Below are 26425 nucleotides of genomic sequence, written 5' to 3' on the forward strand. Positions count from 1 at the left end.
TGGAATTTCAGTTGTTACCAGTGGGAAAGTTAATCCAAATTCCTAACCCTCCATACTCCCAAGATCATCCCTTTTGATTTACCCCCAGAATTAAATGGAGTTATGTGTTTTGTTTTGTTTTCCTCACAATTGCCTTCTATAGTTACTAAGAACTCGTTCCCATTCCTTTCTTCCTCTTTGGTCATGTCTGCAATAGTTTTACAAGTATCAATTAAAATGCAAACATTTTTTTTCTTTTTAGAAGCAACTGTAACATTAACTCCAATCTTTATCTGTTTCTGAATTATAAATTCTACCTGTGCTATTTGTAAGACCTTTAAATTAAATCTCAACCAGCTACATTTTACATTCATCCTGCATTACTGAACTCCATAGCTTAAAAGAAAAACCCTTTTACAGGCAGAATATTTGGATCAGGATGTCCGATGTAAAAAAAAAAAAAAAGATACAAACCATTCTCTTTAAAATATAGCTATGATTCTAAAATTGAAAACAAATTTCCAAAATAACGTTAATTTTTTACCATTTATACACACAATACTGACTAAATTTTTATCTGGAAAAATTCAAAAATGGAGGAGGAGGATGGGGAGGGGGAAGACAGGGAGGAAGAAGAAACACCATAACATTCAAATCCTTTTTTACCCAGTCTGTAGTAAAAGGAGCTCCATTTGCCATCAAAATACGAACTTCATCATCTTGACCTGCTCGTGCCGCTTCTAAAAGCTTCTTTCCCAAGTCTACCAGGGACATCTAAACAAAACATAGATGAATTTAACATCTCCATTTATATATCATGACATGATTCTTTTCCCTTCTGTCTTTATTACTAAGTCAATTCTCAATCATCCCTTCAAAAGGTTGTGATATAGTTAATATGAAACCACAGATCACACAAAAGCAATTTATATTTGGATTTGGGGAACAGACTTTTCTTTCTCATTAAGTTTTTACCCAGGATAATAAAATTAGTTTGAATTCTCCAAATACAGCTGGTAAAAGATAGAAGAGGTAAGTGGCAGAGAAAGCTTGTCTAAAATTTAAAACTGGCAACGATATGTTTTCACAGAGGAGTTGCAGCAATGAAGTCTTTCACAAAAGTAAACAGAAATAAAGCACAAGATATTGTCCTTTGTGACAGGTGCAAATTAGAATAAATCTACCATAACTTTTTTTGCAACAGTAAACGTGTTCACAATTCGAAAAGAAGTATTTTCAACCCTTGTACAGTCAATGCACATGTAAGTTCTTCCAGAAAACGGCACAATTCACATTCAGTGAAAATACTGAACGGAGAGTCTAACAATATTATCAATAGAGTATATGTCTCATTAAGAAGCTAGAAAGTGGGGCTGGCCCTGTGGCCGAGTGGTTAAGCTCGTGCGCTCCACTGCAGGCGGCCCAGTGTTCCGTTGGTTTGAATCCTGGGCGTGGACATGGCACTGCTCATCAAACCACGCTGAGGCAGCGTCCCACATGCCACAACTAGAAGGACCCACAATGAAGAATATACAACTGTGTACTGGGGGGCTTTGGGGAGAAAAAGGAAAAAAATAAAATCTTAAAAAAAAAAAAAAGAAGCTGGAAAGTAAGTCTACCTCATATCTTGAATTCAAGGTATCTGAAAAGACTAATGCCACAGCCTAAAGGAGTGTGTGGGCACGTGTGTGTGTGTGTGTGTGTGTGTGTGTGTGCATCTTCTTGAATAAAAAATAATGAAATAGGTGTTAGGAAAAGATCATGACAGGAGTACACAGGTGAAGAAAGATTTGAATGTATCAGAAACATTCAAATCAAGGGATGACAGTTTTGAGGAGTAGAAAGTTCCCAAATCCAGAAAGACTACTCAGCTGGAAGACTATTCAACGATACTATATAGAATCCTGAGGAAAGGCAAACAGTAGAATTTGAAGCCAGTGGGGAAGGGAAGATGTGAAATCTCTGAAATCACACAAGAAAAAAATGTGTCTGGGGTGTGAATATGTCTCAAAAAGTGAATACTGTTTGAGAGCTGGGTAAGTAGCCAAGGGGAAATAAGTCATAAGAGGGTAACATCAGGTTGATTCGAGTATCCCAATCTTGTATAAAGAGGTCTTACTCGAGGAGGGCAGAGGAGCATGTGTGTGAGACGGAAGCTGACAGACAGAGCTCAGAGAGGCTATTTATGCCAGGAAGGAAAAGAATGATTACACAACCAGAAAAGATGTTAGAGAACCTAAAAGGGTTGATTAAAAGAAAAGATGTCTCTGAAAGAACACAGATTTATGCTTAAATTACTGCCTTACAACCAAACACAGAAGGAGTAACCAGGAACAGATGCTAATACTGGGAGGTTTGCACAATGACTAAGTATAATGTACGTGTCCAAACAGGCATTTGTCACCAGGCAGGAAAGAATTTCTGATAGTTGTTCCATTTGTAAGGATACAGATAATTCACAATATATCCTATGGTGAAGAATAAGGAAAACAACCATGTGCACGTGCAGGTGTTATGTGGGGTTTTTTACATGCTTTTTTGTGACACTTGCAACATCTCCACTTTTGAATTCCTGATTTCTTTTTCTTTTTCCTCTTATTTTCTCATACTTCGGGGGAGTCACTGGAACTCCTTAATCACGCTAAAGGCACTAAGATCAAAAGAGATTACTGATCTCTAATGAAGGACTTTTCCCCAGGGAATTGTACCAGCTGGATAGTAAAAATTAACACCCTATTCAACAGGGAAAGAACCTGCAATAATAACCTCCTCCTAAAGGCAGGATAAGGCGAAAAGAAACTGACCTCTATTCTGCAGAAGTACAGTAAAATCCAAACCGGCCACACTAACAAAAACAGTGTCCATACTCTGGATGACCAAACCTTAATATTAATTTAGTTTTACAATAAAATAAATCTTTCCAAGAAATATACATTTTTAAATATGTCTTACACAGGTAATATAAAATCAGTGTGCACTCACTGAGCATAGTGCCAGCTGGTTTAGACATCCGGATTTCTTTTATGAAGTGGCAGTTTGTGGCTGTTCCTCATTTTTAGAAATTGGGTTGTCTGCCTTTTTCTTAATGATTTGTAAGTGTTCTTACATACATTCTGGACATGTGTCCTTTGTCAGATATAATATATATTAAAAATATTTCCTTTCAGAAGCCTGATTTCCTGACTTTCCATCCTGTGTTATTTGATATCACAAACCATCGTCTACAGGTAGATAACACACAAATCTCATAAAAATATGAAACTTCTATGTATTAAAAAAAATAGAAATAAAATAATCAAACTAAAATCAAAGACAAAGGAATGTCTGCCTCAAAAATGAATGTAAGAAACGTTACTATTTTAGTTCCCTAAAAGGTCTGACTCAAAATGAAAACGGAAATAAACACCAAGAACCCAAGAGATCAACAAAGGACATGACCAAACGTTTTCCAAAAGAAAAAACAGAAATAATTCACAACCGTACAAAATGTTCAGCATCACAGATAGTCAGATAAACGTAAAGTAAATAATTTTAAAGTAACTCCTGATGCAGATAAAGGTGAGGTGAAATTGATGCTTTCATATATTGACATCTTATATATGTTGATAGCAATATAAATGGATCAGCTTTATTTTTTATTATATTTAATATATATTTAAATATATTTGGCAATATTTAAGAGAAGTTACAAAAATGTCCAAGCCTAATGACCCAAGAAATGATCCCACTTCTGAGGATCTATCTTAAAGAAAAAATGAAAATATACTGAAATACATCTATCAATAAAGATTATATACTATTACGTATATAATACATATATATTATATATAATCCTTTTTATAATGTGAACAATCCAAAGACAGGAAAATGGTTAAATTGTGGAATCTAACAGAATAAGATGCAGTAATTTAAAATAGCAGTTTTGAAGTTATAGCACACAAAAGTTATGCCAAGTGAAAAGATACAAAACTAACTTTTGAATGTCAAAATACACAGAGAACAAAATACAGAAAAATATTAACAATTGTTTGAGTGGTATAATTATGGGAAAGTTTACAAAATTTCTCTAATGTGTCTATATTATCTTCCTAATTTAAAAAGTGGATTTTTTAAAGCAACAAATTAAAACTGTGTGACTGTCAAGTAAGTAAATGCCGACATTAAGGAAAGTTACATACTAATGACTTACTAAACAGGAAGGGTAGGAAAAAATACAGAAAATGCAGGATACTAGGGACTTAAAATAGCAAACATTGATTTGCTTAGAAGAATTGTGACAAAACAATGATTCATTTCAACAAATCAACTTCTCTAATTCTGTAATTGTCTTAATTATTCAAAACATATTATATTTAAGGACCTACAATATTTAAGTACTGTGGTTTTAAAATTCCTTGAGCGATACAGGTGTGTAGTAGATTAATATAGCCGGATACTTTAAAACCAGTGGTTCTCAATAGTAGCAGCACTGCCCCCTAGAGGGCCCTTTGGATATATATGGAGGCATTTGGGGGCTTGACAGGAGGAGGGGTAGGATGAAGGTTTTACCACCAGCATTTAAAGAGCAAATGCCAGGGATACCAGAGGTCCAGCAATGCAGGGAACAATACGTATTGCAAAGAACTGTCACATGTCTGGATAACTTTCAAAAGTTCCATTGAATAAGGCTAGAACGTATTCCAAATGTCCTAGAATGTGACCATATTATAAATCTATTTGTTCTGTTCAGAACTTTACTAAGAGTTGCTCACCACTTTGGAAAAGCATATCACTAATGTCAATGCCACTTGGGTATCTGAATCACCAGTATAACACTGTATCAACCACCTTCCACACCTTTCACTTTCACAGTGATTCTACGTACAGGTGCAAGCGTCTGACTACCTCTTGCGTCATCTAGTATAGTCTGCTCCAGTATTTACATATTTAAGTACACATTTTATTATAAATTTCTTTCCTTCTATTTCTCCTATATTATAATTAGGGCATTATAATGATTTTTTTAAATTATGGAGATAGGTAATAACTATGGTTTTCACTTTAAGTTAGCAGAAGGGGCTATACGAAATACTTGTTATAAAAAGGCAGCAATGGATATAATATGACTGAAAACCAGTGGAACAAACTACACATGAGATCAAGTAAGACCAAAATCAAAGGTGCTCTAATTTTCTTGTCAAGATAATTAGTAAAAGTTAGAAGAATGAAAACACCAAAACGCAGCATTTCTCATTTCTGATTCTCACCTGACAGGAACCAGACACATCACAGAACAATTCTGACCCTGAGATGAACTTGATTGCTTGAGGACAACAAAACTGACCAAGGGGACCACAGCTCCAGGTCCAGCCCTGAAATTACTTAGCTCGTTTTCTATATATTAAAGCCCCAGCGATAAAGTGTCAGATTTAAATAAAACTATTTAAAGACTCAGCAATAAATGTTGCTTTTTTAGTGAGGCAAATAACTTTTCCCCAATCGAAGGAAGGATAATTTAATTCAATAAATTTTAACAAACGTTAAATACTAGTTTAATATTCCTTTCTTCTTGAGAAGAAAATCAAAAAGCCTACTGCAATAAATTCAATTGAATTTCTTTACTAATTGTAAAAAAGCTTATCACAATCCGATACAAACCATTATTTTTTTTTAATCTCCATTTAAAATCTCTAAAGAAGGATTTTTCCTAGGGAATATGTACCAGTTGGACAGTAAAAACTAACATCCTATTCAATAGGCAAAGAATATGCAAGAATAATTTCCTATTAGACGTAGGATAAGGCAAAAAGACTTTAGTAAGATCTATAAGGGAACTTCAAAGTATCTACAAACTAGCTACTTCTGCTCAAAAGTATATGCTGACAGGGCCATCTAGTGGTAACAGGAAATACTACCAACAATTATATTTTTAAAGCTTCAAGTTACTTTGTTTTGAATTTCTGTAATTCATAGCTCATGGAGCTGTTGTGAGGATTATAGCTGCTACTGGACATGAAAACTCTCTGTAAAACTGTAAAGTACTAGATCCATGTGAATTGTTACTAGCGCTCAAAAAAGAGCAGGAATAGAAATGCTTAGAAAATGTAAGCCTATTACAATATACTTAATAATAAACCTTGACTGTCTCACTAAAAATTTTAGAATAAAATTTGCACTATCACTCCTATGCTCAATAAGTAAAATTATAAATCCAATAAAAGTGTTCTAAAGATTTCATCAAGCAATTTAGCACTATGTATGCTTCAAAAGCCTTTAAAATGTTCATACTCTTTGACCTAGTAATTCCACTCATATAAATCTACTGTGAGGAAGCTATTTGAAACATAAATATATTAACAGTGATGTTATTTAAAATATGGAAAAACTGAAATTCTCTACTACAAACAAAAATTAAATAAAGACAGATCATATGGAATGTTATAGTCTTTTATTTATTATGGAAAATATGAGCATATACAAGAATAGACAGAATAGTATAATGAACTTCTACCTAGCCAACACCTAGCTTAAATATCAATTTATGACCAGTACATTTCCCACCCACACATATTATTTGGAAGCAAATATTAGACATTATATCATTTTATCTGTAAATATTTCCGTATTTATCTCTAAAAGATAAAGATATCTTTTAAATACAATATTGTAGTCATTTAAAATTTTATTTACAAATAGTATATAACAGTATAAGAATCAAGGCTCTAAACTGAATATACACCATAATCTTAACAATGTAAAAAATGCATAGAAAAATACCTAGAAACAATAAACCATAATGAAAATTACAGATTTTTCCTTTTTCTTCTACTCTTCTCTATTTTGTAAGTTTTCTATAATGCACACGTTTTACTCATGTAATTAAAATTTTTTATTAAAAAGCTTTTCATCAAAATTAGATTACAGCTAAGCTTAGTAAGTCTATAATGTAGAAAATTAGATGCTGTGACAAAATCAAAAATAAACAAGTGGGAATGAAAATAGACCATTATCTTATGCCATACACAAAAATAAACCCAAAATGGATCAAAGGCTTGAAGGTAAGACCTGAAACTATAAAACGTCTACAAGAAAATATAGGCAGTATGCTCTTTGACATCGGTCTTAAAAGGATCTTTTCAAATATCATGTCTACTCGGACAAGGGAAACAAAAAAAAAAATCAACAAGTGAGACTTCATCAGACTAAAGAGCTTCTACAAGGCAAGGGGAACTAGGATCAAAATAAAAAGACAACCCACCAAATGGGAGAAAATATTTGCAAATCATATATCCAACAAGGGGTTAATCTCCATAATATATAAAGAACTCATAGAACTCAACAACAAAAAAACAAACAACCCAATCAAAAAATAGGCAGAGGATATCAACAGACATTTCTCCAAAGAAGATATACAGATGGCCAACAGGAACATGAAAAGATGTTCAACATCACTAATCACGAGGGAAATGCAAATCAGAACTACACTTAGATATCATCTTACACCTGTTAGAACAGCTATAATAACCAAGACAAAAAATAACAAATGTTGGGGAAGTTGTGGAGAAAAGGGAACCCTCATATACTGCTGGTGAGAATGCAAACTGGTACAGCCACTATGGAAAACAGTATAGAGATTTCTCAAAAAATTAAAAATAGAAATACCATATGACCCAGCTACTCCACTACTGGGTATTTATCCAAAGAACATGAAATCAACAATTAAAGAGACTTATGGATGCCTATGTTCAGTGCAGCATGATTCACAACAGCCAAGGCATGGAAGCAACCCAAGTGCCTATTGACTGATGATTGGATAAAGAAGATGTGGTGTATACATATACAATGGAATACTACTCAGCCATAAAAAAAAAATAAGACACAATCATCCCATTTACAACATGGATGGACTTTGAGGGTATTATGTTAAGCAAAATAAGCCAGACAGAGAAAGACAAACACTACATGATTTCACTCATATATGGAAGATAAACAAACAGATGGACAAAGAGAACTGTTCGGCAGTTACCAGGGGGAAGGGGGATGGGAGTGGGCACAAAGGGTGAAGGGGTGCACCTATATGGTGACTGACAAATAACAATGTACAACTGAAATTTCACAATGTTGTAGACTATCATAACCTCAATGAAAAAAGAAAAGAAAAAAAGAAATAAAGAAGTGGGACTATATCAAACTAAAAATCTTCTGCACAGCAAAAGAGACCATCAATAAAGCAAAAAGACACCCTATGGAATGGGAAAATATATTTACAAACCATATATCCGATAAGGGGCTAATATCCAAAATATATAAAGAATTCATACAACTCAATAGCAAAAAAACCCCAAATAATCCAATTAAAAAATGGGCAAAGGACTTGAATAGACATTTTTCCAAAGATATATGAATCCCCAAAAGGTACATGAAAAGATGCTCAACATCACTAGTCATTAGGGAAATGCAAATTAAAATCACAAAGAGATATCACCTCATGCCTGTTAAAATAGCCATCATCAAAAATACCAGAGAACAAATGCTGGTATGGATGTGGAAAAAAGGAAATTCTTGTCCACTGTTGGTGGGATTGTAAACTGCTACAGCCACTATGGGAAGCAGTACGAAGTTTCCCCAAAATTTTAAAAATAGAACTACCATATGATCCAGCAATTCCATTTCTGGGAATATATCCAAAGGAAACTGAAAACACTAACTCGAAAATATATCTGTACCTCCATGTTCGTGGCAGCATTATTTACAATAACCAAGGCATGGAAACAACCTATGTGTCCATCAATGGATAAAGAAGTTGTGCTATATATATATATACATACAATGGAATATTATTCAGCCATAAAAAGAGAAAATCCTACCATTTCTGACAACGTGGAAGGATCTTGAAGACATTATGCTAAGTGAAACAAATCAGAGAAAGACAAATAGTCAAATACTGTATGATCTCACTTATATATGGAATCTAAGGGGGAAAACACCCCACCAAACTCACAGAAAAGACATCAGATTTGTGGTTACCAGAGGCAAAGGGTGGGGGAAGGGGGGAATTGGAGGAAGGTGATCAAAAGGTACAAACTGTTTGTTAAAAGATAAATAAGATAAATGTAACATACAGCATGATGACTACAGCTAACACTGCTGTATGATATATAGGAAAGTTGTTAAGAAAGTAGATCCCAAGAGTTCTTACCACAAGGAGAAATTTTTCTTTTTTTATGTATCTATATGAGATGATGGATGTTAACTATTGATGGATGTTAACTAAACATATACTCACAATACATGTAAATCAAACCATCATGTTGCACACCTTAAATTTATACAGCAATATATGCCAACTATTTCTCAATAAAACTGGGGGAAAAAAGTAAAAAAAAAAAGAAAGAAAATTAGATAAGGAACGAGCATTTTTTTTAATAGCAAAAGAATGTAAAATGTGACCCCAAGTAAAATTAAGGATATTATTAACTGTGTATGTATGAAAATATTCTTGGGCATCAGATTTTAGTTGTCTATGTTCTCATAAGAAAAGAACTTCAATAATAACAAAACAGTGCCCGACATCTTGCTAATTAAGTCTTTATCTACACTGTCTCATTTAATCTGAACAATCTTACCAAGACAGTTATTGTCTCCATTTTGCAAAGGAGGCAAGCAAAAATTAAAACACTTACCAAAGAGCACAACTTTTGGTCTAAAGATAAGACCCATATTCTTAATTCTTTTTCTTGTGTTCTAAACTAGACAACACTGGAAACTTGCTGGGATATAAAAGAGACGTCTTCCAAGGGTTTACGCTTAGTCTCTCCCTGTGTAATTCCTTTGAGGGGTAAAATCAAATGAACTCTGGTATATTTCAATTTTTCTCATTCCATTTTATCCAGTGGGGTTTTTTCCCTTTTTTGTAACTTAAAAATAAAACGACATTTTCACATATAAAATATCGTTTTAAAAAATTGCCTCCCATATACTCTTTTCTTCAGAAAACGACTAGAAGATGTGCTCTACCAAAACTAGCAGTAAACCAGCAAGAAGAATCAAGGGCTTCAAGAAATAGGGATCTCACACACATAGAGTGGAAGAGGGTTCCCCAGATGATGGTAAAGGAAGACCCCAAGATAACAGCTGTGGCGCAGACCTGGAAAACTAATCCAGATTGGAGTTAGAGTGAAGAGGTTCCAGGAAGGCGGTCCCTAAGGTAAGACAGGCTGGTTGGTAAATCTCCTAAGAGAAGAGTGAAACTTCCAGTGGAGAGTGTGAGATGGGTTAACAATGGATACAAGAAAACTAAGCAAAAGAAAAAACTAGACAACTTCTTTTGCGGGGGGGGGGGGGGGACCACACAAGAACACAAGAAAGGAAATGTAATCCCAACATATATATATAACATGGTTTAGCAAAGAATAACAGTTCCAGGGTCATAATAACCAGTGAATGCTAATCCAAGGAAAACTTTCACTGTAATTCTATTGAAATGACGAAAGGGGAGGAAAAACATGCATGGGGTGGTTTGATTTAAGAGAACTAGAGCTTAATCTTCCTAAGTAGGAAATCAAAGATACCTGAAATAGAAAAATCAAGAAAAGCATGAACTTGTTATTTAGAAACATGGAGGGAAGTACTAGGAAAAAACTTATAGAGACTTATAAAGGAGACTTATAAAATGGAGACCTCTGGGAAACAGAGTTCTGGAGTGGGAAGGGATGGCACAAAGGGACCGTGGGTTTTTGGTTTTTTTTTACCATAAACCTTGTATTTTTTACTTTTTCAACTATGTACATGTGCACTTTCATAAAAATAAAATTAGAATAAATACACGTTCACTGTAATATAATATGTATATAATTCAAAGTCATCCCCACACTTCACTGTAGTCTTACTCCCCAGAAGGAATCATTATTTAAATGTTTCCTATACCCTTCCAGGTCCTTTCTACGCATGTAGAAACACACATACGCACAATGTTTATTTCTTTTTAAACACAAAAAGGATCATAGTATATTGTTTTGCAATTTCCTTTTTTTCACTTAAAAGTGATCCCCTTGTTTTATCAGCGACATCTTTCTACGTCAGTACACACAGATCTAAACATTCTTTTTACTGGCTGCACGGTATCACAGAGTATGGTAGGCTGAATAATGGTCCCCCAAAGGTGTCTAGATCTTAATTCCCATAACGTGAATCTGTTAGCTTCTGTAGCAAAAGGGAGTCTGCAGATGTGATTAAGTCAAGCATTTTGAGAGAGGAAGATTATCCTGGATTATCCAGGCAGGCCTAATGGAATCACAAGGGTCTTTATAAAAGGAAGGTAGAAGGTCAGAGTCAGAAAGAAGAAAGCAGAGATCAGAGAGAGAAAAAGATTTGAAGATGCTACCCCTGCTAGCCTCGAAGATGGAGGGAGTGGTCACCAGCCAAGAAATGCGGGCAGTCTTTAAAAACTAGAAAAGGAAAGAAAACAGATTCTCCCCTAGGGTCTCCAGAAGGAACACAGTCCTGTCGAAACCTTAACTTTTGGTCTTTCTTACCTCCAGAACTATAAAATAATAAATTTATCTTGTTTTAAGGCACTAAGTTTAAGGTAATTTGTTACAGCTAATAGGAAACTCTTACACTATAGATATAGGAAACAAACACACTGAGTATATTAATTACTCAATCCCCTGTTGTGGTTTTTCATTTTTACAAATAGTGCTACATCACACACATACTTGGGTTAGCACTTTTATGGAAATTATTCTGAGAAGTATATATGCTAGATTTTTTTGAATCACATTTTATTTGTGATAGACACTGTCAATTTATCTACAGAAAGATTATACCAATTGACACTCCCACTGTCATTGTGCAAGAACGACTGCTTCTCCTCAAGGTCCCCACTCCTCTAAGAACCTTGATCCCAGATGTAGATCTTCCTAAAGTCAAAGCCAAGGAGTCAGTGAAATCATCCTCACAAAGGTGATGAAAAACTTCCTTCTGGAATAACCATCTTTCAGGAATCATGACCTGAGGAAATACCACTACCACACCAGGAGAGCAAGACTTAAGAAGTACAAGACGCAACTCTTTACCATCTTTAAAGCCTCTATTAAAAGGGAATCTTTGCCCCTAGCTGGGAATCAGGGCGGAATCACCCTTCTTGGATTCTCTCATGTTGTTTTTCACCCACTTTACCAGAGAAAGCCTGCTCACAACCATGTGTGTTCACATTAAGTTCCATAGAGGGAACATTCCTTCTCAGGAAAACTTTTCCTTCACTAGTACCTTCCTATTCTGTCCAAAACATGAGTGCTTATTCAACTCACCAACTCACCAATTATTAAAAGATGATAACTCCTAACATTCATATAACACTACATATACACACACATAGTGGGCACAGCATAGTACGGTATAGCACAGCATACAGAGAGAAGGAGAGAGAGACTGCCAGACACAGTCTAATGTTACACATATTAACTCACTCAATCTCACAATACTATAAAGCAGAAATTACTATTTTCATCATTTTATAGATGAGAAACTGAGGCACAGAAAATCACACTGCCCAAGGTCATATGGCTAGTGGGGATCTGAATGTATGCACTACCAATGCTACTCCCTGGCCTAAACACTAACCACTATCTCTACCCACCTAACTTCATTCCACATAAAACACAAAGATGATCCAACAGGACTTGCCACCAAAATATACTCTGATTTGCATTGGTCACCAAATGGTTCATGTTTATATGTCTTATCTAAATTATAAAAATCTTGGAGGCAAGGATGGAGCTTATGTGTCCTTCAACTGGATTCCTTTTCTTCTCCCCTTAAATATTGGCAGTTCCTCAGTGTTTCATTTTTCAGCCCTCTTTTTCTCCACATTCTCTCCTCTCGCAGATTTTATCTTTCTTAGCCATGACTGCCTGATGACTTCCAAAGCTATCTTCAGTCCAAGCCTCTCTCCAGAGTAGTGGACCCAAATATTCAATTGCAGACACTTTCACCTGTAGATACCATTGCACTTCAAAATTCACTGTCCAAGTACTGGCTTGTTCCCTAGATAAGAAATCTTGGAGTCGTCCTTGACTCCTCCTTCGTTTCCCTCACTCCCTTCAATTCCAATCAATCATCAAAACCTGTCACTTTGACCTCCTAAACATCTCTCAAATCTACCTCTTTCCACTGATACAGAGTAGGCCTTCAACAAATATTTGTTGACCGGCCTTTTCTTCTCAGCCACAATCTTCGGTCAAGCCTCCATCCTTTCTCTCTTAGAGCATATCTAAACTAGTGTCTGTGCCTCACTCTTGCCTTCCTCTAATTTATTCTCCACTCTGTTACCAAACTCTTAATAATTCTTAAATAGAAATCATGTCCCTCCTCAATTAACTCAGATAAAATCAAACTCTCTTCCTGGGATAAATACATGTGATTTAAAGAGACTAGTAGTTGAGTGGGGTAAAGGGACAGTGAGTTGCAAAGATGAGGAGAATTTAGTAGAATCTTTGGGTGCCTTCATCCCCAAATGAGTTTGTGAAGTCTTATAAGGACAAAAGCCATTTCCTCCTGTAGTTTTTAGAGGGAGAGTCCATCCGTGTCGTAGCAGGGATAATTCATAGGATGTAGTTTTTCTAAAAGAATGCCCTATATCTTATTTTAAAATGTTGCCAACTTTTTGCAAATTCTAAAGTTGGCGCCTTCAAGAAAGTTTTAACTAATGATTCTAGAACAGCTCTATCCAATAGAAATATAATGTGAGCCACATATTTAATTTAAAGTTTCTACTAGCCACATGAAAAAGAAAAAACAGATGACCTAACTCTATATGATGTTTAAGATATGAGACTGAGGGTTGAAAAGATTACAAGCAGAGGATGAAGATAAGGCTAGAACTCTACTGGAACTAGGCCAGGAGATGGTTTTTATTAATCAGGGAAGCATAACTTACCTGCCTACTGTAAAGTGAAGCCAACACACTGCTGGATGTTATAAGTCACAACAGTGAACCATCAACACCCTGCCCAACAATAAAATGCGTACACTTTGATATTTTCTGAGATTTCTCATATTCATCCCTTCCTTTCCACTACTCTAGTTTCTCCATCCTCCAGCCAGGCAATCTCCCTAAATGGTCCAAGGATTCCACTGCTGGGAAGCTACCCTATCTCTTCGTGTACTCTAAAACACGTACGCAAGGAGAAGAAACATGTGTGAGAATGTTTATAGAAAACATCATTTGCAATAGAGAAAAAGAAATTACAAACAACCTAAGCATCCATCAACAGAAAAATATTTTTAGGTTTCTATTATAAAATTTTTCAAATATAAAAAAGTGTATGCATATGCATTTATATGTATACGTGTGTGTGTACACAAACACACAAACCCATATGCCCATCACCCATATTCTAAATTAAAAGTCGGCCATCTTGCTTCATCTTACTCCTTTCTAAAAAAATGTACTTTACCACTGACACACTGCATTTGGTTGTAGTATCTCTCAATCAATTTTATTCTAGGACAATTTTCCTTTCCCCCATCTACTCCACCCCTGTTTTTCTCTCCCATGACACTGAATGGCCAGTTCATCTGTATCTCATATTCTGGGTTTTTCTGATTGCTTCCTCAAGGTAGTACCTAATTCTTTCATCTCTCATATTTCTTATAAACTGAAAGTTAGTCTTAAAAGTTTGGCTAAATTCAGATTTTAAATTTTGGACAAAAATATTTCATAGTTGATGCTGTATACTTGATATTGAATCACATCAGGAAGGACATATTTTCTGGCCCATTTTTAGTGATACTAAGATTAATAACTAGGTTGGTGACAGCCTGATCTTTCCAACATAAAGTTACGTTGTTTTACTTTGAGACCAAGGACTACTCTGTGGAGTTACTTTGGCACCATGTGAATATCCAATTCCCAATGAACTGTTTGCCTAGCAGGTTTAGCAGCCACTAATGATCCTGGCCTAAGTCAATTATTTCATAACAGGTTGTAACAAACTATGACTTTCTAATTCTATAATTCCTTCTATATTTATGATCTGGTATTCCTCATTAACTGTAACAGTTTCTACTAAAAAAGCAGTTCAAATGTTTAATTACCAATTTTCAGAGTAAAGAATGGGTATAATAGCCACCTTCATTTATTATTTATTACATTGTTTCAATAAATTATTCTCATTATTTTTCTGTTCAAACCATGCCAGTTTTCGCCAAGAAGGGCCTCTTCAGGTCAGCATTTGTGTTTTTGAAAGCTTTCTTGCTTTTGGCACAAGATGTTCCAGGTTCACTATGTATGTTCCCTGCCCCGTTCCTGGAATCAGTTATTTCTTAAAGGAGCCCTGGATTCTAAGTATTTATTTTTTTAAAGATTGGCCCTGAGCTCACATCTATTGCCAATCTTCTTTCTTTTTTTTCTTTTTCTTCTTCTCCCCAAAGCCCCCTAGTACATAGTTGTATATTCTAGTTGTAGGTCTTTCTAGTTCTGCTATGTGGGATGCTGCCTCAGCTTTGCTTGATGAGCCGTGCTAGGTCCCCGTCCAGGATCCAAACCGGTGAAACCCTGGGCCACCGAAGCAGAGCACACAAACCTAACCATTCAGACACGGGGCTGGCCCCTAAGTAGAAGTATTTAAAGACCAAAACTGGGGTTACAGAAGTACTCATATCTACCAAAATGACGTACTGTTTGTAGGTCCTCTCAGTGGATAGAGCTAAGAAAGAAATATATATTTGTATACAAATTCTATATTTCTAACAAGTTGTATAGAATTAAGAAATATATTCTTTAAATCATGAACTCATATTGACACTTATAATTTAAGTTCAACATTATCAGGTTGTTTGCTCAGCTTCTTTGATTTTATCCTTGTATATCTATTGGCTCCTAATATACAAGCAGAAAAACTTCTTGCCTTTATCCTATAATATACATCAAATGGTGTCAAAATAAGAAATATCAATATTACAACTAGCAATAAAACAAATGAATGAAGTTTAAGATTTTTTTGCAGTTGATTTTGTCCTTAGCATATATGCCATTTAGTGTTTAGTTCAAAAGTCACTTGAGATAGTGTTTTTCTCCACGTATTTAAACAACTATTTTGGTATATACATAGGTTCATTTGTCCAAGTTTGTTCTCAATTTTAGGGATTTTTATTGTAATTTTTGAATATATAAAATATTTACATAATTCAAAAGTTAAAACTAAATAAAAAGGTAAACTCAGAAATCTTACTTCCATCCCTGTCTCCTTCATGCCATTCTTCCTATGCCCCTACCATAGGGTAACAATTTAATTAGTTTCTGATTTGTCTTTTCAGTTTTCCTTTTTGCAATATAAACAAATTAGTACTGCAAAAATATATACTCTTATTTCCTCACACACACACTTCTTATACCAAAGAGCATACTACATACACTGTTCTGCACTTTGCTCTTTTTCCACTTTAAATATATCCCGGAAAATTCTCCATAGAGATTTACCTCATTCTGTGTTACACCTGCATAGTACTCAGCTATGTGGAAATACCATAGTTTATTTTTAATTCAAAAAAAAAACAACAACAACTAATTATTTCTTACTTTCTGGTAGTCAAGTCAAAAGACTTCACCTTATAATTCAAGGCCCACTATCAACTGCTCACAGATTCACCTCATCCATTTTTCTCAATTCCCACTTCACAAAGGGCCCTGAAGGCCATCAGATTCTAAACAATTCTTCCCCATCCCACACGATCATCTTGTTCCAGACCCAGTGCCTCCCTTCCTGCTCTTTTCTGAGTTTAAAATGGTACATCCATACTCTCCCAATCTTTACTTCAATCAAAGTCCATTTCAAAAACTCCTCTTCTCCGATAAGCCTTCCTTAAATGAAGTAATTCCTCAATAATCCTTCCCTTTAAATGTTCTCAGCAATTTATACCACAATGTACATGTTTCCCCTTCATTCATTAAACAAACATTTACTGAGCATATGTTACCTGCCAAGAGAAAGGTAAACAAAGACAGACAGTCCCCACCCTCGTGCAGCTTGTATTCTGGGAGGAGAGCCTGCAATCAATCAATGATAGTAGTGGTGGTAGTAATAAGTGCCACAAAGAAAATGTAAGGCAGGGTAAGAAAATAGAGAGTAAAGGATCAGAGATAGGGAATTGCCATTTTAGACAAAGTCTAGGGAAAGGCCTTCTTGAGGAGGTGACATTTGAGTAGAAACAGGAATGAAGGGAGGAAGCAAAGCAAGGAAGAATTCTAGGGAAAAGCATCACGATAGACATGTCACTCTTTTTGGCTGCTCAGTGTCAAAACACCTTCACACATCTAGGGAATTCTCCTCAGATGAGTCCTGAAAGAAGGCAGAACCCTCTGCCTACCACTGAAGCTGAGTATTTGCTTCCCCAGCTTCCCATGCAGCTAGGGTACAGTCATATATCCTCCACTCCAACAGAGACGCATCTATGCTGGACTTTAACTTAGAAGACAGTGCATAAAAAAGCAGTAAGTACACAGAATCCAGAATGGCAAGTGTGGCAGCAGATTCCACTGACAGTAGTGGTAGCAGTTTCTTCCTGAGATAAATTCCGTTTCTGTTAAATTAACCAGAGGTGGTTTCTGGTGCTCAGAACAAGAATTCTGACTATTTCTAGTGATCCAGGGAGATGGAACAGCAAGCATAAGGGCCCTGTTGTAGAGTGAAGGAGGACAGCAGGATTTGCAATCCTAGAGATATGAACGGGCCACATCACGTAGGGCCTTACAGGCACTAGTAAGGAGTTATTTTACTAAGCTTACTAGGAAGCTGTCGGAATGTTTTAAACAGGAGAGTGTTATGATGCGACTTATATTTTTAAAAAGCTACTCTGGTTATTATACGGGCAACACACAGAGGGAGGCAAGGACTGAGGCAGGAATACTAGTTAGGAAATTATTCCAGGCAAGAGCTGATAGTGCCTCAGGCTAGGATGATATCTGTTTGATCATTTAGACTTTTAACCTTTAATTACTGTCTATCTAGGTTTAAATCTTCTTTTGTGTTCTCCATTTTTTCCCTGTCCAATTGTTTTTCTTTCTTGCCTTCTTTTGGGTTGATTCTTTTTCTAACATTCTATTTCTTCTACTTATTTGGAAGTTTTATCCTCTGTTTCTGTCCTTTTAGTGGTGTGCTAGAAATCATACCATGCATTAAAGTCCAAAGTTAATCAAAATCTTTACTCCTCATTCCCTAAAGAACGTATAGATTTTAAAAGATCTAAGCAACACGTCAACCAAATGCAATGTGTGAACCCTGTTCAGATTCCAATTTGAAGAAGTAAAACGTAAATTTCTTTAAATCATTTTTTTAGGGCAATGAAAATACTCTGAACGATACCATAATGATGGGTACTTGTCATCACACATTTGTCCAAACCCACAGAATGTACAATACCAAGAATGAATCATAATGGAAAATATGGACTTTGGGTGACTGTGATGTGTCAATGTAAGTTCACCAGTTGTAACAAAGGTACCACTCTGGTGGGAAACAGTGACATGGGAGAGGTTAGGTATATACGGAGGCAGATGGTATACGGGAAATCTCTATACTTTCCCCTCAATTTTGCTGTGAACTTAAAACTGCCCTAAAAAAATTAAGTCTTAAAAAAATCATTTGGAGATAATTGGGGAAACATGAACACATATGCCTAATATGTGATGATATTAAGGAATTATGTTGATTTTTTCCTGAGATATAATGGTGTTATAGTTTAAGTTTATATATTTTTAGAGATAAAAACAATATATTTATGGATTAAATAATGGGATACTCGGGATTTGTTTTAAAGTAATGGAGGATATATATGAAACCAAATTAGTCATGAGTTGATCACTGTTGAGGCTGGGTAAGGAACACATGAGGGTTCACTATACTCTTTTCTTTCCTTTTATATATTTAAAGTTTTCCATACAAAAAGTTTTTTTAAATGTAGCCTCCATCTAGATAATACAAGGACCTCAGAACCTAGAACCCTTTTACTTATCTCCTTTCTGTTACTGTCTTGTTTTTTAACCCATTAGCTATTTCTACTGTTCTATATAGTTGATACTCATTTTCATTCTGCAAATATATATCACTTTCCTTAATTTTCAGCCCTTTATACATTTCATTCCTGCCACATGGATCAATATCATTCTGCCTAAAGTATATCCTTTAGAACTTCACTGTCTAATATGGTGCATGTGACTATTTAAACTTAAACACTCTGCTTCAGCTGCCCAGTTTCACAGTTTCGGATCCCAGGCACAGACCCACACTACTTATCAGCCATGCTGTGGCAGCAACCCACATATAAAGTGGAGGAAGACTGGCACAGATGTTAGCTTAGTGCTAATCTTCCTCAAGTCAAAAAACAGGAAGATTGGCACAGTGTTAGCTCAGAGCTAATCTTCTTCAGGAAAAAAAGAAATTCAGCTCCTCAATCACGCTAGCCATATTTCAAGTGCTTAATAGCCCTATGTAGCTTATGACTACAATATTGGACAACACAGATAAAGAATAATTCCATCATCACAGAAACTTCTATTGTACAGCTCTATTGAACATTAAGTTATCTGGAATGGGTGAGATGCTACGACAATCTGTTTTTGTCTAAAATATCTTTATTTCACCACAATTCTTTAAAGATATTTTAATGGGTATAAAATTCTAGGTTGGCAGGTTTTTTCAGGACACCATTTCATTATTTTCTGACTTCCACTGTTGCTGATGAGAAGTCACCTGTTAATCTAATTCTTGCTCTTTTGATGTTTATCTTCTTTTTCTCCAGCTACCTTTAAGATTTTTCTCTATATCATTGGTTTTCTGTAAGTTCATTATGTGTCCAGATGTGGATTTGTTTTTGTCCTAATTAGGATTTGTTGGGACTCTTGAATCTTGGTTTGGTATGTTTCATTGGTTCTGGAAAATATCAGCCATCATCTCTTTAAATGCCCCATCTTTTCTTGTCTCTTCCTCTGGAATTTCAGTTAAGACCTTCTTACTTTATCCTCCATATCACTTAGCCTGTCTTCTATATTTTCCCTTTTTTTCTTTTACCTCTAAGCTACATCCTGGATAATTTTGTCTGATCTATATTCCAGTTCAATAATTCTTCTGATATGTTCAATCTGCTACAAATAGCATCATTAAGTTTTTAATTCAGTTACTGCATTTTTTATTTCCAACAGTTATATTTGTCTTTTTCAAATCTACAACGGGACTTTTTTATACTTTCCTGTCTTCAAGTTTGTCATTTATTTCTGTAGACATAGTAAGCATGGTTGTTTTATCATGCATCTGCTAATTCCAATATATGATGCCTAGGAAAATCTTGTTCAGGAGCCATCCTGGCAGCATAGTAGTTAAGTGCCCACACTGTGCTTTTGCAGCCCAGAGTTCGCAGGTTCGGATCCTGGGTGCAGATCTATATACCGCTCATGAAGCGATGCTGTGGCAGCATCCCAAATACAAAATAGAGGAAGACTGGCACAGATGTTAGCTCAGAGACAATCTTTCTCACCAAAAAAAAAAAAAAAAAGAGAGAGAGAGAAAAGAAAATAGTGTTCTGCTGTTGTTTCTGCTGGTTCTTGCCCATGTTTCCCTGTCTCCTCGTCTCCTTGGATGTCTGCTTATCTTTGACTACATGCTGGTCAGTGTCCTTGAAAAATTATTTGTGAGGAGGCCTAAGATGAAGGAGCATTCCTCCAGGGAGTGTTTGCTTCTGCCAAGCACCTGAGAGACACTACCAGTCAGGGACCAACCTAAATTAAGTCATGGCTTAAGGTTCCTTTACCTTGCTAGGCTATGGCCACAACTTTGCAGAGACTTTTATTTTCTTTCTCTTTTTTCAACTGCTCTGCTCAGTGCCAAGACAACGTGCCTTGAAGTCCCTTGATATTCAGCTGGGAGGCAGGCAATGAAAGGGGGGCAGGGGTTAGTTCTCGTTCATCCTTTCCCCTCAGGTGTAGACATGTGGAGCCCAAGCCTAATTAGGGAAGGATCTCTTATAAGACTTTACACGTCCACAGGTTGGGTAGGCTCTGAGTCTTGATTTCTGTCCACCTCCCTCCACAAGGCTAATGAATAGAAACCTAAATTTCTTGATATCAGCAAACATACTCAGGGCAAAAGTGGCTTCAGTTCTCCAGGTATTCTGCTAACCTCTCTTGGTATAGGCTTTCTTCCAGAATTTGACTTACCACATTCCCCTATCTTCTTAGTTCTTCACAGCTCTTAAGGTGGTGTTTTATATATCTTATCCAGCATTTTCAGTTGATTTCAAAAAAAGGACTGGTCTAAATAATCTAGCCCACCATTACCCAGATGCAAGATAAATTTCGAAGTAGAGCTAACAAGTCTTCCTGATGTATTAGATGTCAGTGAACAAGAAAAAGGTGTCAAAGATGACATCTACGTTTTTTCGCCTGAACAACTTGGTGAAAAGTGAAACTATTTACTGAAATAAAGATGGCAAAGTGGAATAGGATGGGTCAGGTCTTAAGAGAATAGCCATAGACTTGCTAAGTTTGAGATGCTTTAGCTAGGTGATAAGTTTCTTATGGGTAGACACAAGTGCCATTTGCACCCTTAAGTACTTTAGAACAGTGCTGCACACATTACTGGTATTCAACTAACCAAGGGTTTTTATTACCTCAGCAATAACAACAATTTGGGCCTGATAGTTCTTTGTTGTTGGAGATTGTCCAGTGCATTGTAGGATGTTTAGCAGTATCCCTGGTCTCAACCCATTAGATATCAGTAGCACTCCCCTCTCCCTCATTTTATGATGTCAAAAAAGGTCTCTAGGGGCCAGCCCAATGGCATAGTGGTTAAGTGTACACATTCCACTTCGGCAGCCCAAGGTTCACTGGTTCAGATCCCAGGCACAGACCTACACACAGCTTATCAAGCCATGCTGTGGCAGGCATCCCACATATAAAGCAGAGGAAGATGGGCACAGATGTTAGCTCAGGACTAATCTTCCTCAAAAAAAAAAAAAAAGTCTCGAGTATTGTCAAATGTCTCCTGGGGGCAAAATCACCCCTGATTAAGACCACTAATTAAATGCTTCTTGATTTACATTAATTTCTATACCCTGTGCTATTACCACCCTTTCACTCTACTGGACACATTCAAAGATATGTAAGAGTCCATCCAAGCCCAAACTAGCCAGCCCAATCCAGCATTTCTCAAATTTTGTTCCCCATAACTCCAGATGACTGCAGTACTGAGAAAGGCAGTGTGTATAGGGGTAAGCACAGGTTGGAGGTGACAGAACAGTTTCACCCTCACTTAAGCAAGACCACCTCCAACTGTTACAGGATTCTACATATAACACTATTTGTAATTTTTAAAGCATTTTTTTTAAAGATTTTATTTTTTTCCTTTTTCTCCCCAAACCCCCTCCCTGTACATGGTTGTATATTCTTCGTTGCAGGTACTTCTAGTTGTGGCATGTGGGACGCTGCCTCAGCGTGGTCTGATGAGCAGTGCCATGTCCACGCCCAGGATTTGAACCAACGAAACACTGGGCCACCTGCAGCGGAGTGTGCGAACTTAACCACTCGGCCACGGGGCCAGCCCCTTAAAGCATTTTTAAAGTAAAACTATCACTAGTAAAACATCTTCTCTTCAAATATAAAACGGTTAAAGTTTTAAATCTCAAGCAAGAATTACTTAGCAGCTCTTTTTTATTGCTAGTCCACACCCAAATCCTTATTAACATAAACCCAGAAAAGAACTAAATTCATTTGCAAGTCCTGGCATGTACGTCCTTTATCTGTGCTTCCCTTTTATTTTTTTTGACTCTAGTCAAATAGAAATCAGGTAAAAATCATTTGGATAAATTAGGTCCTCAACAATCAGATTCTGAAATATAACTCATTCAAATAAATTCTAAACTCCAAATTATGCAGCAAGAAATTGTTTTAGGCAGCACCCAGCATGTCGTGACCCCTCTTCTCCATTAGGTTAAACCTCTCTGTCTTATATACAGTTACTCCCAAATGTACTATATAAAAAATATTTTTATACTCTACCATAAAATTCCCTAAACCAGTTTAACATTGTTTTAAATGTTACAGTATAATCTCATCTACCCTAAAGATCACTTCGTTATTCAAAGCTATTTTTATTTCTTTGAATTTCAGATACCAAAAGATGTAATTAAATTGGAACCATGCTAATAAATTAAGTTCCTACTTCCCACATAAGCTATGTATTTATCAGATACATATTCTCTGTTCCTCTATCTACATTCTATCTATGCATACCAATGTCCCTATTTGACTCTAAAATTACAACATCATTACAAAGCTGCTCTCCATAAAACCTAGAATATAAATGTCTGCAATCAAAGGATAAAAAGTATTTATTGATGACTATTTAATATTCATGTTTAAGATACACTCGAGTTCCATATCTAAAGCACATAAATTATACACACACATCCCTAAAAAAGAGAAGGAATCATCAATTAGCATGTCCAGAAATTCCCATGCACATGTCAAAAACCTAATCTTCCTTCTGTACTCCCTGATGATGGTACCACCCTCTTTACCTCCCAAACTAGAAATCTGGGAGCTATCTTCAACTCCGCCCTCTCCCTCATGTCTCTACATACACTTGGTCACCAAGCCCTAAAAGGTCTACTTTGCATCTCTTTTTCTCTTATTTTTTCAATAGGCAATACCTTCATACAACTTAAAAATCCAAACACAGATATGTAGACCTTGAAAAGTCTCAATGGAAGCATTTACCCTCCCGGCCATAACGAGTAATCGCCTTTACTAGCTTCATGGGTATCCTTTCAATATTTTTATAATTAACAAGAGATAGCATTACTACATAGACTGGTCTGTACTTGCTTTTCTAACTTAACACATTCTGGAGATTTTTCCAATTAGTTGACAGAGACCTTCTTCATTTTTTGTACAGCTGCTTAATACGCTCTATTGTGTGTATATGCCTTAGTTTATTATAGATGGACTATTGCTATTATAAACAACACTGCCATTAATAACTTTGTAGATGTATTATTTCATTTCATATAACTGTAGGAAAAATCTCTGAAGTAGGATCACTGAGACAAAGGTAAACACAATTGTAATTTTGATAGATATTGCCAAATTGCCCTCATGTCATTTTTAAATCAGTCCTTCTCTCACCATTCTCTCTGCCACTGCGTTCTCATGCCTACATTAATGAAGGAGCCCCCTTCATTGGTTTCCCTCCTTCCTCAACCATTGTCCATCCTATTGTCAAACTGATCATTATTTTTAATGAATTTTTAAATACACTATAATACTCTGATTTTAAAATTTTAAAGATTACTGCAAAAGCTAGGGTTCCCTCTGATCATCCTTCTCTATCTCTACTCCCAAAACTCAATCCTCTATCCCCTTCCCAAGAGTTAAGCACTATTATCAGTTTAGTATTTATCTTACCAGACCATATTCTTTGCATTTGCATGTATATATATTCCCCCCTCCAAAATATAGTACTGTTCTGCATTTTTTTCCTTATTTATATAAATGCTATCATACTGTATAAACTGTTCTGCAACCTATCACTCAATAGTATATGTAGGGGCCAGCCCCATGGTGCAGCGGTTAAGTTCGCGCGTTCTGCCTCGGCAGCCCAGGGTTCACCGGTTCAGATCCCGGGTGCGGACATGGCACCACTTGGCATGCCATGCTCTGGTAGGCGTCCCACATATAAAGTAGAGGAAGATGGGCATGGATGTTAGCTCAGGGCCAGTCTTCCTCAGCAAAAAGAGGAGTATTGGCAGCAGTTAGCTCAGGGCTAATCTTCCTCAAAAGAAAAAAAAAAGTATATGTACTTTGTTCACTTTTTTAAATTGTTACGTGTTATTTCATAGCATGAATACACCAACTTACTTGGTCATTTTCGTATTTATGACCAGCTCTGTTTATTTTTCCAGTTTTTTACTAATAAAAACAATGCTGCAATGAACATACTTGTAAATGTCTCTTTAGGCATATATGCAAGTGTTCCTCTAGTGCAGAAAATGGACAGATTTGTTGGGAATAGCACTTTAAATTAACAGATACTACCAAACTGCCCACACCAGTTTACCCCCCAAAACTGGTTATAACAACTTATACTCCCAACAGTAGTTTATAGTATTTATTATTTCCTCATAATAGAGCTAATCAATATTACCATGCTTTTTAAATTTTTGCCTGTATGATAGGTAACAAAATATTATCTGTTTTAATACATATCTCTCAAATTACTAATGAGACTGCATATCATATCAAATGTTTGTTGGCCACTCATGCTTCCTCTTCTGAAGCTGCTTGTTCGTATTCTTTACTTATTTTTCTATGTCACTGTTTCTTTGTAGGAGTGCATTATGTAAATTTCTGGTTTATTATATGATACAAATATTCCTTCCAGTCTGTCTCAAGTTTCTGTATTTTGAACGTTGCCATAAACTGTGGTATGGTCAAATTTATCAAAATATCTTTCTAAAACATAGATATAATCATGTATTCCAATCCCCTAGAGAATACAGAATTTAACCATATGTATATTTAACTTGAAGTGAAAAATAACTTAAATAGTTGGCCATCTACCATTCTACTTCATAAACATAAATCCCAAAATTAGCCTGAAATGTGTATCTCCCATTTCCTCAACATGTCTCAGTTCTCAAGTGCTTCTTAGAGAGTGAATTTCACATTGCAATGGGTGAAAGTTTAATGTTTAAAAAGACTTTTCAGTACAACATAGCCCATAAACATGGGCCAACTCCTCTGGGGCACAATTGAGTAAACAGTGATATGTTTCACCATGAGAGGAAAAACTGGCTGTATTAGACTTATTGAGAGATGATATCTCTAACTTCCCATGTGGCAACTTCCTACAAGTAGTTCTGTCTATAAATAATTTTCATCTAACTGCATAATCACTGAATAAGTGATGACTCCAGCGCATTTCAAAGCTTAAGGATCTGGCCCACGCCTCACTACAGCCTCATCAACTCAACACTTCCCCCTTGGATTTATACTCCAACAATACAGAGCTACCTATAATTACCCCTACGTACTATTTTGTCTTATGATACCATTCCTTTATGTTATTCTGCCTGAGATGCCTTCTCCTTACCCCAATTTACCTGACCAAGTATTCATATTCTTCCTCAGTTTAGACATTACCTCCTCTAACAATCAACCCTTGACCATCTCAGCAAAAAGAATTCTCCATTCTCTCGTACGTGGAACCTACTTCCATTAATATAAGGATTCCACCATATTATTAACTATTTTTTTTTATAAGCTTTCCTCTCCCATAAACTTCAGGAAGTCAGGCAGGATTTATCTTACGCTTATGTGTATTTTAGTATCTAGGAGTTTCTACCATGCCACTCAATGGCTATTTGCTGAATTAAACAAATCCTCTCTATTCAGCACTTAGTAAATGTTAAAAAT

General features: G+C 36.0%; 1 protein-coding gene across 6 annotated transcripts in view; it reads right to left on the bottom strand.

Moving 5' to 3' along the window:
• Positions 1–26425, bottom strand: part of GABPB1 (GA binding protein transcription factor subunit beta 1) — a 63224-nt gene that overhangs the window by 27146 nt on the left and 9653 nt on the right. For all 6 annotated transcript variants that reach the window (XM_046654803.1, XM_046654801.1, XM_046654802.1 and 3 more), the window contains exon 2: positions 646–753. In XM_046654803.1, coding sequence (XP_046510759.1) covers positions 646–753 — 108 coding nt within the window. The remainder of the gene's footprint in view (positions 1–645; positions 754–26425) is intronic.

Source organism: Equus quagga, chromosome 2, assembly GCF_021613505.1.
Source record: "Equus quagga isolate Etosha38 chromosome 2, UCLA_HA_Equagga_1.0, whole genome shotgun sequence".
NCBI classification, from domain to species: Eukaryota; Metazoa; Chordata; class Mammalia; order Perissodactyla; family Equidae; genus Equus; species Equus quagga.